This window comes from Lonchura striata, chromosome 16 (genome assembly GCF_046129695.1).
Source record: "Lonchura striata isolate bLonStr1 chromosome 16, bLonStr1.mat, whole genome shotgun sequence".
Lineage (NCBI taxonomy): Eukaryota > Metazoa > Chordata > Aves > Passeriformes > Estrildidae > Lonchura > Lonchura striata.
The window spans coordinates 2,286,186-2,300,270 of record NC_134618.1 but is presented as its reverse complement, the minus strand read 5'-3'; the positions used below and the strand labels follow the sequence as shown (position 1 = coordinate 2,300,270).

Sequence of the window (14,085 nt, the reverse complement as noted above, 5' to 3'; positions counted from 1 at the left end):
TTGATTATGCTGGGAGTTACTGAGCCAGATTTTATTGGAATGACTTAGAAAGCTGCCACCTGTGAGCAGCCACTGGTCTTTGGGGATTATTTTGGTGTAGTTGCTAAATAATTGCATGAGGCTTCTTCAGCCTTGCTAATAACTTTGTTCTCGCGGGGACGCTGCCTAGAAAAAAAGATGAGCCAAGATTATGCTTGGCAACACTACAGGAGGAAAAAGTACAACAGGATTGATGTCTGCTGGCAGGAAGAAATAAATAAAACAATACCTCTGTCTTAGCCCCTCCATGAACATCCTTGTTTCCAACCCCAGGTCTGTAATCTTCCTAGCATGGCTGAATTTTGAAATTGAGCACACTCCTTTAAGTCACTCATCATTTCTGTGTGCAGCATCTTGTGCTAATTCTGACTGGGGACCAGCAGGGCTGGCTCTGGAGATGAGCTGGCCTAGGGAATCTGGGCCGCTGTCTTACCTACACTGTGTAACTCACAAAATTATTTAGTTAGTGCCTTCAATGTGAAATTGAACGAGCAAATTCAAGCATTCCTGTTGGCCCAGATTCATAGAATCAAGGAGTGGTTTGGGTTGGAAAGGACTTTAAAGCTCATCCTGTCCCACCCCTTGCCATGTGCACCTTTCAGTATCCCTGCTTTCTCCAAGCCCCATCCAACCTGGCCTTGGAGATTTCCAGGGATGGGGCATTCATCATCTGGGACAGCACCCTTGTATCCCACCTTCCTCTCCTGGCCCTACTGGGGCACTGGAGGGATGGAGCACCTGTTCTGGGAGGTTTTGGTGGCTGCCCTGCCCAGTGCCATGTGCCAAGGCAGCAGGGGCTGCTCCTGCCCCCACAGGTGCCTCTGTGCCCATGCCCACAGTCCCTCGCCTTGGTGTCTCAGGATGAAAGGGTGGAGATGGGTGCAGGCCTCGCTCAAGGTGTTTGTTTTAGAAAGACAAGCTGATAAAGATTATTTAATTAAGGGACTTAAACTGTGCTTCCTCAGCCCTGAGTCATCGGTGAAGTGAGCAAGTGAGGAGCAGCAGTGGGTCCTGCCGGAGGGTGACTCACGCTGCAGTGTGGGGCTCACAGGGACTCAGAGCTGGGTGATGTTTCTCTCCCTCTGTCAGGATAGTTGAGGGCTCCCAGCACCCTGAGCAGCAGCAGGAGGTGGCTGGGAGTCTGTGAGGCTCCCAGATTGTTTTGGGAGCTGAGCCACACTACAGTTGCATCTCTCTGCCTTGATGCACAGGAACCATGAGCAGTCACTCCTCCAGAAGTCTGGAGACCATCCAGGAGGAGAGCATGCACACAGGCTGGCATGTGAGCTTTCACTGTCTATTTGCATTTGTAGAAGCCTGCGGAGCCCCTCTCAGTCCAGGAGGAATTGATCCTTCCTCCCAGAAGGCACAGGGAAACACCAGGTCACCTTTTGCTCCTCTGCCTCTTTCAGTTACCAGGCTTCAGGAACAGACAGGAAAAGAAAAGCCAGTCCCAGTTCCCAGTAAGGTCAGGACCTGTCCCATCTACACTGGTTTGTTTAGTGAGTGCTGTAAAACCTGCTCTATGTCTCCCACTTGGAGGTGTTGAAACTGCTCAAGCCCAGTGACAGGACATTTTTCCTAAGATCCAGGATGTGGTGTGTTCCCTTTTCTTGACCTCTCTTCTTTACGTCCCACCCTTCCCTCGACCCCTTTTCCCTTATCTTCCCCTCTTGTGGATGTGGCTGAGACTGCGATTCTCAGTGGGACCGAGGTGGCACTGGTGGCACTGTCCCCGTCCTGCTGCTGCTGTCCCTTTGTGTGTGACACTACAGTGGCCACTCCGGCCCACAGCCTCCCCCATTCCCTGTGTGATCCCTCATTAACCTCTTCAGACCATCACCAATCCCCCAGTGAGGAGAATCTTCCCAGGCAGGGCTCTGAGCTCTCTCAGTGCTTCAGCTCCTACCAGGATGTTGTGATGTCCCTGCCCTTGGAAAGGCCTCCAGCAAGCTCTGCTCCATTCACTGGTGGTTACTGGGCTTTCCTGGACACTCTCCCAGAGCTTTCTGGATCTGTGGCTACCTTGGTTTTGTGCTTGCTTAGGAAAGAGAAATTCAGCATGGTGGGATTGACTGGTGCAACTCTGTCTGCCTATTGGGCATGGTCCTGTTCTCTTCTGGAAAGAGTGTAAGAAGGCAAAGGGCTGTGCCTGAGCAATATGGGGAAACTGAGATACAAAGTGGGAAGAAATGGCTCAAGGGCAGACTTTGGGATGGTGGTACAGCCACCAGCTGATTAAAAGCTCCTGGTCTTGCTCCAGGCCCAATTCCTTGGACATGTTGCTGAAATTCTGCTTTTCCTCCTTATTTGTTATTTTCTTCATGAGCATTAAAATTAGTAATTTTGGCTCATCATTGCTGTAATCACTGCCCAGTTTATTGGTGGGGTTTTTAAATCTCTCTTCAAAGTTAGTTCCTCATTGTTTTATCCCAGATATCTAAAATCTCAGTTTTCCACTGGCTATGGCATTGATGGGAGCTTTTCCTATGGACCTCTGCTGTGGCTGGGAGGAGGGTCTGGCTGTGTGAGGTGCAGGTTATCCATATGTTGTTTCAGTGGCATTGATAACACTGTTTGAGGGTGATTTGTCCTTAAATATCAGCAGTTCTCCATGATCCCCATTTGCACAGAGAGCAGAAAGAACTGAATTCGTCATGGCTCATGAATTTCGTTGAAAGTGATCCATAGTTCGGGAAGTACCACTTTGGGTTTTGTCTGAAAGTTTAAGGAAGTAAGGAAATATCGTATGGGAATGCTGTGCTGGAAGGAGTGGAGCTGTTCCTGAGTGTGCTCTGGGCTTGCAGGACAGCTCCCATTGCTCAGGTCCCATCACTCACTCTGAGCAGTTACTGCTGTGCTCATTTTTCTCCTACCTCAGGAATGCACGGAGTGGTTTGGGAGATCTGGGGATATCCTGGAGATCTCTCAGCCCAAACCCCTGCTCAATGCAGGATCACCTAGTCTGGATTATCCTGGACACCCAGGTCCATGTCCAGTGGGTCTTGGATGTCTCCAAAGATGGACGTATCTGGGCAGGTTGTGCCGGTGTTGGATCAGCCCAGTTTGGTGTCTGGCCATTTATTAGTGGGGCTTTGGTGCAGCTCCTTGCTGCTGTGGGGTCAGAGGAGCAGCAGGGACAGCCAGGGGCTATCCCCATCTCCACCTGGCAGAGCTGCTCAGAGCTCTTGCATGTTGATAGTCAGCACCAGGGCAGGTGACATCTTAGAACCACAGAACCACAAAATCTCCTGAGTTGGAAGGGATGCACAAGGATCATCCAGTCCAACCCCTGGCCCTACCCAGCACAGCCCAACAATCCCACCCTGTGTCTCCCTGAGAACAGTGTCCAAGCACTCCTGGAGCTCTGGCAGCCTTGGGGTGGTGCCCATTCCCTGGGAAGCCTGGGCGGTGCCCAGCACCCTCTGGGGGAAGAACCTTTCCTGATCTCCAGCCTGACTCTGCCCTGGCACAGCTCCAGCCATTCCCAATGAGCTTCTCACCCCAAATGGAAGCTGTGTGCTCCCAGCTCTCCCCGCAGAGCTCTGTGCCCGGGGCTGAGCACCAGGGTGTCACACACGCAGCCTGTCGTACCCTGTGCCGTGGGGTGGCTGCAGCCTCCCCCCTGCGCCGGTGACCAACCAACATCTCCGTGCCATGGAAAGGGTCACCCACACAGAACCACATCCCCATCTTGCTGGTGTGTCCAGAGCTCCCTTTTGGTTACATTTTGGTGACAGTGGATCCCTGCCTGCTTAAAAGCTGGGGTCCTCCTCTCCCTGCTGGGTTTAGTGGGAGCTCTCTTTGGCTTTGGCTGGCAAGGAGAAGCTTTGGGATTGCTCTTGCGGGCCTGATTAGCATTCAGCCCCGCTGCTCCCACTGTTTCGAGTTGGAGCTCACCATTGCCTGGCAACCACAGAGCAAAACCACAACAGCGAGCTGCACGCACCGACACACGGGCATAGGGACGGTGTGGGGCCACCCTGTGCTGCTGCTCCCTGCCCTCTGCCCCACAGGGTGCACAGACAAGGATGATCCCCAGAATGAGGAGGACAAGGAGCAGGAGGAGAGGGCTGTGGCGGTGCAGCAGCTTTGGTGACACCAAAGTCTGGTGGGTGTGTGTCTGTCTGTCCCGGTGCCACCTGCCGTGAGTGTCCCCTGCGCTGGGCACGGCTTGCCCTGCGCATCCCTCGGTGCAGGTGCCATTGTGTGCTCAGGGAGCTCGGGCCATGTACTGGGGCCTCAGAGCAGGGCTGGGGGCCAGTCCCTGTTGTGGGTGCCTCTGGGACAAGGTGTGCTGGGGGAGAGACTGGGATGTGTGCGGGGTACACGGCCTCATCCTCAGGTGTGAGGAGCTGCACACACACCCTGTGTGTGCCATGCACACACCTGGCCATGCACCCCAGGTGGGGTCTGTGCAGTGCCCAGGGGCCCCATGGGGAGACTTGGACTCCCTGGGGTCTCACAGGGGACCATGGCACAGCCCAGCTGGGGTGCTCTCAGACTTACACTCCATCATGCTTGGGGTGGAGGGACAGGAACCTGACCAAGCATCAGGGCTGTCACTGCTTCCCAGTTTTGCATGTGCTTGAGGCCTGATGTGGTTTCCTTGGCAGAAGAATTTTGTTGTCCTGCTCCTGGCAGGAGCTGTGGGTCTTGGGCTCAGCCCCATACCTGCCAGAGGGTCTTTGCAGTGGTGGTGGCTCAGCCCCTCCACCAAACCTGCACTTTGTCCTCTTTTCAGCTGGGTGGACTTGACAGGACGAGAGTCCCCTCCTGACACAAGGTGCCACATTTCTGCAGAAGACACAAACATGCCTGAGTACATTGCATTCGGATCTAATGCATCCTCTCACCTCTAGTTTAACTCCCTATTTTTGCATCTTTGATGCTGTGGGCACTGCCTATGGCTGGAGGGCCAAGCTGTCCTGTCTAGCCAGTCCATTAAGACCCATCAGGCAGAAAAATGACAGACACTGCCTTTCAGTGCTTCCTCACACATCCTCATCAGCGATACTTGCTTGGCAAATGGTTAAAAAAATAAATACATCTGTCTTTTGTGTCTTGTAGAGCCTGGGGTCAGCAGACAAGAAGGACTTTTACCAGCCAAAGTAAGTGCCAATAGCAGTGGTGAGTAATTGCATGGAAATTCCCGGCTGGTCCGTGTTACCCAGCAGCTCCATGGCTTGCTAAGATTAGACATTTCAGTGTACAAGAATAGCTGCTGCAATTACAAAACTGAGGATAACAGTGGAAGGGCTGTCAGTCATGATGGCTTCAGGGCATATGCAAATCCTTCCATCAGGTCAGAAGGAACCATGACAGCTTGACTGAGCCTGGGGGACAGAGCCGGGAGAGGGGGGTGCGCTGCTGACCTTTCCCACCTCTGGCTCCCTCTGCTCCTGGTTTACACAGCTGAGCTGCCTTGGAGAATCAAAGGGTTTCGCTGCGTGTCACAGCGGGCGGAACTCGCAGTGCATCTCCTGCAGCTGTGTTTCCACGCTGGTGCCCATTGTCTTCACCCCTGTGCTTGGTGCAGCTCTGTGAGCTGCAGGGGGAGAGGAGGGCGAGGGGGTTTTAGAGCTATGGACCTGAGAAAGTTGCTGCAAACCACTCCACCAACACAAACAGTTGGCTACTTGGTGTGTGGATTAGGTTACAGAGCCTCGCCACAGCATGGCACCTTCCAGGTAAGAAGGTTGTGCTTGCTGAATGGACAGGTTTATTCCCATCATCATTTGGATAATGGCAAACCGAGCCAAAAGTCCTGCTGGGAGGTTGGGTTCTGCCCTGGCACTGTGTTATGTGTTGTGCTGCTGAGCACGTCACCTGTGGGACCTTGTGTTGCTCCTGCTTTGCTTGGGGAAGTGCAAATCTTCAGGTTATCACCTTCCTTCTGAAAAAATAAACAAACCAAAAAACATAGGTGGATTTGAAGTTGTGGGACAGTGCTCTGATGGGCAGGATTGTCCAGGGAGCATGGCTTTGGACAATTCAGAAGGAATTGGGTGAGGATTTCTCCTCCAAAGCTCACTGTCCCTGTGCTCTTGCTCACCCTTTGCTGCTTTCCCAAGCATTCCTGCAGTGCTACATCCCAGCAGTGCAAGCAGCGTGGCAGAATTCTTGTTCCAAGTCAGGCTTGGCCTCAGAGGGAGCAGGTCCAGGGGTGGCAGGCTGTGTCAGGGAATGTTGTACAGATCTGCCTGCTCGCTGTCCATCCTGGGAAAGCAAGTGTGGGCTGTGTATGTGCTGTCCAGTTGTCTGCTGATTCCTCTTTATGCCACCAAGAGTTTTTAAAACACGGTGCTGGTTTCTAGGTCTGTACTGAAAGTCTGATTTGAGGGAGCTCCTCTGCCTGTTCACCCCAAGACAGTGTGGCTCATCAGCTTTCCAAGACCTCAGGCAGATAAAGACTTTTGGAAATACAGAGTATCTGCTTAATCCTGCATGGCTTTCTGGGAGATCAGAGGAATATCACAGGAGGTTATGGAGTCATTGTGGATGCCACAACAATGTGAATACACATTTGGCAAAGAGCTCACGGTTGTGTTTTTGTGACATCTCCCAACAGCTGTCCAAGATTTTGGTGCTCCTGAATGTAGTGCTGTGTTTGTGAAGAGTTTAATAAGCAGGTTTAGAACAGATTGAAGCATGTCCCATGTCTCAGTTCCAGCTGAAGCTTTGGGGAGGCTTGAAGTAGGAGATTTGGAGGAAATCTTTTAAGAGCTCTTACTATTCAGATTTCCTATTGTTTTTGCAGTTGGTAGCCATAATTTATGGTGCTGCACTTATAACTAATCTCTTCTGAGAAATTAGGAATGTTTCTCTACCTTGAATGGGAGAACATGGGCTTCCCATCTCGCTGAAGATGTGGAGCTGCTGTGTCAGAGGGGGGGTGCAGGTGCTCTTGTAGATACAGGATGTTTCATGGGAGTTTGTTTCTCTGTGCCATGAGGCCACGGGACCTCCATGGTTTGGCTGAGCAGCTGTGATGTGCCTGGTCCTAACACTATGACTTTGGTTAATGCCCAGCCCATTTACACTCCTCAGTGGCTGTTTTGGGGTTGTGATGGATATGTTTGTGGCCTGATGTGGCCTGTGTACCACTGCCCCCATCCCATCTGGCTTTTTGATCCACCAGCTGATGCCACACTGTGCCTGTTGGCTGGACCAGGTGCTCTCTATGGAGCCCTTCAGTTTCTAGCAGGATTGGAGATTATCTTCCTCAGCAGAGAAAGGTTGCTAAAAATGCCAGAGGTTGGATGGACCTGCTGAGGACTTGAGACAGCTCAGCTCCTCTGCAGCAGCTCCACAGCCCAGATTCACAGTTCCCTGAGCCCTGGGCAAGGCGGTGGCAAGCAGCCAGAGCATGGGAAGAGCTGAGCCCAGCTGTGGGGGTTCCTGGACACATCTGTGCAGTGAGGGTGGTGAGCTGAGAGAAATCTGGCAGTGTGTAGCTGGTCCTGCAGCTTCCATGTGTCAGAGCAAACTTGACTGTGCTTCTGCTTTTCCTTTTCTGGCTTCTGGGGCCCTGGCTCATCTGCCACCAAAGGCCTGAGCTGTGGGAGCAGGGTCAGAGCCACCCTGCTCTTGTGTCAGGCTTTAGGGCTCTCCCACAGCAGATGTTGGTCCTGAAAGCAGAAGAAGAAGACACACATGCCAGAAATCTCAGCAGTGAGTTTTGTCACTGCTTGTCCTGGGAGTGACTCCTTCTCTGTTCCTGCCATGTTCAGCTTTCTCTAACTGGGTGCCCTCTTCCTCTATGGACATGAGATATTCCATCTTTTGAATTTCCTTGTGTCTCCTGGAGTGACTCCCTTCCTGTTTTGCCTCTTCCCTTCAGCAATGGAAATGTGTCCTCACCTCACAGCTCCCATCAGTCTGTCTTAGCCAGCAGGTGGGTGTTTCCTGAGCTCCTGGAACATGCCAGTGCTGATCAAGGGCATGGAGACATGTTCACCCTTGCTCATCAGCCTCTGATGGCCCTTCCCTCTTCCCAGTCCATCCACGAGGTACTGATCTCCCACTGATTGCCTCAAGGTGCAGTGGAAAGCACACAGGGAGGTGAAGTGCAGGTGGCTCTTGGCTATAGGAAGTCAGAGGTGCCCAGAATGGAGCTGGTGGAGCTGCTGCCTGCTCTGGGAGGTGCCCTTCTGCTTGCAAGGGCTTCAGTGATGGTACCTGTGGATATTCCTGTAAGAGCTGGCCCATGTCAGGAGCTGGGTCTCCTGATTTTTAGTCTGGGAGGTAATGTTCCCTCTTCCATGGTAAATGGAGGGATGCAGCCCGAGTCAAGAACGCTGAAGCATTAATCTTAGGTAAAGTTACATCAGCTGAGAACTGAAAGGGGTAGAGACCACCAAGGAAGGACCAGCAGTGGTACATAAAGAGCTCCTGTGGCTGAAATACCTGAGAGAGGAACCTGGCATGTTGGGAGTGTCCACAAGTCCAGTTGTTAGTCAACATCTGCACAGGTATCCTCACCTGAATTGACTGCTCCAGCCATCCACATGAACAGGTACAGGTGCCTTCCTGTATTTCCAAATCATTGTGCTCAGATGTCAGGATGGTTTATCCTGACCTAACAACTCTCATCTGATGCAGTCTGGGCCCATGCCTCCCCTGGTGCAGCCCTGGCTGCAACTCTGCTCTGTCTGGGATCTGAGCAGAGTTGGTAGGCATTGGGGAAGAAACGTGGGGTGGTATCAGTCCAGCCCCTGAGCTGCTCACTCCTTTGCCACACCACTTTTGGAAGGTGCTGATACAGCTGTAATGCTGTCAGACTATCCAGGCTTCCAGAGATACTTCCAAATTTCTAACACAGGGACCTGACTTCTCTGTCAAGGCAGCAAGGAGCCACTGGCTGAGGACCCAGGGGCAAGGACACCATGCTGTAAGACAGGAATAGGCTTTCCTGGGACAGGAGGTGATAACTCTCCTGGGAGGGCTGGGTGGAAGTCTCTTGACAGGAACTGAGGTTGTCTGGTGTGTTTGCTAATTGCCCTGGCACATATTTGCTCTTCAGCGTCAGGAGCTCATTTTCTTTAAAGCAGAAAGAAATGTTGGTAGTTATGACACTCATAAACCCCCTAGCAAATGCAGACTGAAATACCTGGGCTTAATAAAGTGTCACTGCTTTGCAGTGGGAGCTGCCCTCATCCCCCTCGTGATTCTCAGCTGTCAGGAAGCCGTCACTGGGGAGCAGGGAATATCTGCAAGGCACTCTGAGGTGTCAGGAGAGACGCAGCTGTGGTGACAAGATGCTCTCAGTGATCCCCTCCCAGCCCCTGGGATGGTGGCCGTGCAGAAGAGACCGGCTGGCTCGCAGCCCGCCCTGCAGCAGCAGGGTCCCACAGCCCTTTTGGGCAGGCACCTCATGGCTCTGTCTCCATCTCGGATTAAAGGCTGCCCCCGCCCTCTGTCCTCCAGCCTCAGATGTGCAAACACGCGAGGAACCTTTGAAACCACCTCCCAGAAAGCAGCAGCTCCTGTTTGTTTGCCTCAAAGTCATTACGTGGAGCTGTCTCCACAGCTAATTCTTTGTCACCTGGCCCTTACAGCAGAACATTTCATCTCCCAGACTCCAATCTTGCCATGCCAGCACTTAGATGAAAGTGTTTCCTTGCTGAATCATTATCTCATAAAATGTTAGTGGTTTTAAGGCTCTAGAAATCAGTATTTACATTTTGGAAGCATTAAGGACCATCATAATAAGCGTGATGTGTTCCTAAGCCAGGTTTTCATTTCAGTGCCTCCTTCCCTCAGACATTATTGCTATAGTAATGATGATAATCACACACATATAGGCAGTGTTTGACTTCTGTGGTGGCTGAGAGTTGTTCAGCTGGGAGCTCAGGTTCCAAGTGCTGAGCAGAGCCAGGAGGACACACATGGGAAGTGGGGAGAAAGAGATGGTGCCAGTGACACCAGGGAGCTGTGGGGAAGGAGAAACAGTGCCAAGACCACCTCTCCATAAAGGATACTCATTGGGATACTCAGTGATGCAAGAAACTGTCCCAAAACCACCTGCACAGATTTGGAGGATGCTCCCAGCTTTGGTTGTAGGAAAGGATGAAGTACCATCACCAACATCTCTGGTGGCAGTGGGATGGCAGAGCTCTGGAGGGGGGAAGAGAAATGTTGGTGTCTGTGGGGTGGGTGCCCTTTGGGCAGGTGCAGGTTGGAAGCTGAAGGGGAGTGTAGCCCTCCAGAAGGGGTAATGAACACAGTGTCCTCACTTCCAACCCCAAATCCTAGCCAAGGCCGATCTCTGGAGAGTTGAGGACTGATCTTTACACACAACATATTTAAGGAAGATTCTGGTGCTGGTTTGGGGTATCCCGGTAGTGGGGCTGAGCCATTAGAACTGTAAAGCAAACTTAGAAAATATTCCCCCTGGAGTTTGGCAAGTGGATTCAGTCTGAGCTGCAGGCAGGTGGAGGGGTTTAATACTTTGGAGTGCAGAGAAAGGAAGGGAATCCTGGAAAGGCACTTTGGAGAAATGTAGTCATTCAACAAATGCCAGTCTGGGAATGGAAAGCAGAGCTGACTGAGCAGCCTGGGAGCAGGGAGTTAGGAGAAGCAGGAATGAGCAGTGGGGAGCAGCAGGGAGCTGGGGATTAGCAGGAGTGGGAAGGAACTGAGGGGTATCTCATGGCATGGCACAGGGTCGCTCTGGACCTTTGCCGTGGGTGCAGGAGTTCAGCTGATCTCCTGCCAGCTCAGAACAGGCAGATCCAGGCTGTTCCTTTGGGCTGTGGAGGGAGTTGGGACAGGGCCCCAAGGAGGAGTGGTGCTGGCAGGGATCCGACAGGAGCTCAGGCATGGAGGAGCCATCACCCTGCTGCTTTGCACTGTGGCCTCTGGGCTCCCTGCCCAGGCTAACATTGCTGTTTGCTTGGGAAGCTGGAAACTGGTACCAGTTTGTACCTGGGGCTGAGGGCAGGGCCCCCTGCGAAAGGCCTGGCTGTCCTCTGGTCCCCTCCCGCTGCAGCCTGGCAGGGCAGCACTGCATTATGTGCCTGGGAGGTCCTGCTGAAACCATGCTTCTGCTGAAGTCTGGATGAGCACTGCTCTTACTCATTTTCTTTTTCATCGCTCCTTGGGAGACAGTGCCTGCCCTGGGCTCCTGTGCCCGTTGGGCCTGGAGGATCATGGTGGGATGCTCTGCACACAGAATGGGTCCAGAGGAGGCCACGAAGATGCTTCCAGGGCTAGACCCTTTGTTCTGGAGGCAGTCTGGGACAGCCTGGAGAAGAGAAAGCTTCAGTGGCACCTCATTTCAGTCTTACAGTACTTAAAGGAGCTTATTAAAGAGAGGGAGAATGTCTTGTTTACATGGACAGAGAGTGATAGGACAAAGGGGAATAGTTTTAAAGTAAAAGACAAGAGATTTAAATTTGGTACAGGGGAGAAGTTCTTCCTTGAGAGGGTGGGCAGGCCTGGCACAGGGTGCCCAGAGCAGCTGTGGCTGCCCCTGGATCCCTGGAAGTGTTCAAGGCTTAGAGACACCTGGGATAGTGGAAGGTGTCCCTGCCCATGGCAGGGGGTAGGAATGAGATCCTTTCCAAGGTCCCTTCCAACCCAAACTATTCTGGATCTATGGTTTTTCAAGATGGTATCAGGACCCTTGATACCAGAATTAAATATGTTGGCCCAGGAAAGTTTGAACAAGGATTTGGTTTTAGTGGTCCCTGGAGCCCAGGGGACAGCAGGAGGTGTTGCTGGGGTGGCTGAACTCATTTTACCCTGCACTGGATGCACAGGCCATGGGAGCACTGGACCAACCCCAAGCCCTGTGCCTGCTCTTCCTGGGAACAGCCCTCCTGCACCTGGTATAAAATAAAGTTTAGGGTTTCATTGTTTCTCCGCAGCTTTTAATGTGTTAAGTGAGGTTGCAGTGTAGGCTCTTAAAGTGGCAGTTGTCATAGAAACTTGCAGGGCTTTTTGCATGGTCCCCCAGCCCCTTTCTTTACACCAAAGAAGGGTTGGATTGTGTCTCCCCTGAAATTTCAATTCCATTCCAATTAAAAACCTGCCTGGACCTGATCCCGGGTCTCCAGCACTGCCACACAAGGACTCACAAGTCTTCTGTCGTGCTTCCTGTTGTCCCAGCTGAAGGGCAGGTGTCCCCTGCACTGTGCCCTTCCCTGAGGGGATTCTGTCCCTGTGAGATGCCAGCAGGGACTGGGGCTCAGCCCTTGCACCCCTGCAGAGCCTCTGGGCAGCACAAGACTCCTTGCTCGCCACGGGAGTCTCTCTCCTTGCTGCTTTTTCCAGAAGGAGGGAGCAGAGTGGGCATGGTCCCTGTGTGCCTGGGCACTGGTGGGGACATGAGGATGGTATCTGCCTGCCCTGCTGCTCAGGGCCCGGGGCTGCCTTCCTCTCTGGTGCTGGGAGGACAGTGCTGCCAGCTCAGCATCCAGGCTGGCATGGGAGCCACCTAATCACCAGCTGCAGCCCTGCCACGATTGCAGTGCCTGGCATTAATCATGGAAAGGGAATTGAGCGTAGGAAGATGGGCATTTTTAACAAATAACCGAGCCTATTTTCTCCCCTAAGCAAGAGAGCAAAATGTTTGCTGCAGTGAGTCAACGCAGAGATGCTTTAGCCATGGGAGGTGCCGCTGCCACCCACGGCAGCCATCCCAAAGACAGCCGGGTCCAAAAGGGAGAAGTGGGGAGAGGAGTTTCCTGAGCTGCTTAGCCAGCAATCCCTGCTGGGCTTTCTCCAAGACAGAGGGTTCCCTTCCCTCATGCTTTGCTTCTGGCACAAGACTTGATGGGAACTCTTCAGAGGTTGGACTTGTAGCTCAGAACTTCTGTTTTGAGGAGCTCAGTGCCACCCCAGCACCTCATGGCTCCAAGGCCAGGATGTCTCATGGGATCCCAGAAAGGTTTGGGTTGGAAGGAACTTGAAAACTCATACAGTCCCACTCCCTGCTATGGTAGGGACACCTTCCACTGTCCCAGGCTGCTCCAAGCCCCGCCCAACCTGGCCTTGGACACTTCCAGGGATCCAGGGGCAGCCACAGCTGCTCTGGGCACCCTGTGCCAGGGCCTGTCCACCCTCACAGAGAACAATTCCTTCATAGCATTTACTCCAAACCTGCTCTGTCAGTTTAAAGCCATTAAACAGCCCTCCTGAGCCTTCATCCTGTGCACAGCAGGAGTCAGCCCTGGAGCTGCAGTTGTCTGATGGGATCCATTTGGGTGGGTTTAGGTCTATTACATCACTCCTGTGGCCTCCCATGTGTTGCAGGGATATGAATTGCCCACATGCTCCTGTAGAGGTTTTGGTTGCCTTTTGAGAGTTATGTAATTCTCTGAGTGTCCCTGAGATGTATCTAATCCTGACTCAAAACTTGCTAGAATTTGCTGGGCTCCACTTCCCAGTCCCTGCCTCCTGGCACATCTTGCTGATAAAAGCAGTTGGCACCACTCTGGTTTTTGGTGGGTGGCAGATTTTTATCAATAAACTCAATATAGCTCAAATCTTTTGCAGCATGGTATTTTCTCCAGCCGTCAGATCAATTTTGTGACTCATCCCTCCAGGCTGTACTGTTTTAGTGTCCCCTTTAAACATGGACACCTTAATTGCAGGAGTGGCAGTGGCAGTCCCAGCAGTGCAATATGTGCAGCTCTCCTGCTCTCCCCCAAGAACCTCATCAGCTTTTTTCATCACAGCATCACATTAGAGCCTTGTGTTGGGCTGCTCACCCGTGGTGACCCCTGACCCTTTCTGGAGGCTCCCTCTTGTCTGGGATCCAGTCCCTGTTCAAAACTACGGCCTGAAATCCCTCTCCAAAGCTCTGTTATCCTGGGCTGGGCTGCATTATCATGTACAGTGTTTGAATGGGCTCAGCATTACCAGGCATTTCCCGCTCTCCTCATCAATATTTACCATTCCATCAATCTTCCTGTCATCCGCTAATTTTTTGAGTGAGGATTTTGTATTTCCATCGTGATCATCAATGGAAATATCGACTGGTTTGTTCCCTGTGGAGCCTCACTAACGATTCCCCATTGACACCTCCTGTGTGAGACC

General features: G+C 52.4%; 1 protein-coding gene across 1 annotated transcript in view; it reads left to right on the top strand.

Moving 5' to 3' along the window:
• The window catches only part of LOC110470184 (ankyrin repeat and fibronectin type-III domain-containing protein 1), a 168,195-nt gene that overhangs the window by 89,222 nt on the left and 64,888 nt on the right, over window positions 1-14,085 (top strand). The window contains exon 3 of the mRNA XM_021529644.2: window positions 5,110-5,150. Within this exon, the coding sequence (XP_021385319.1) occupies window positions 5,110-5,150 (41 nt within the window). The remainder of the gene's footprint in view (window positions 1-5,109; window positions 5,151-14,085) is intronic.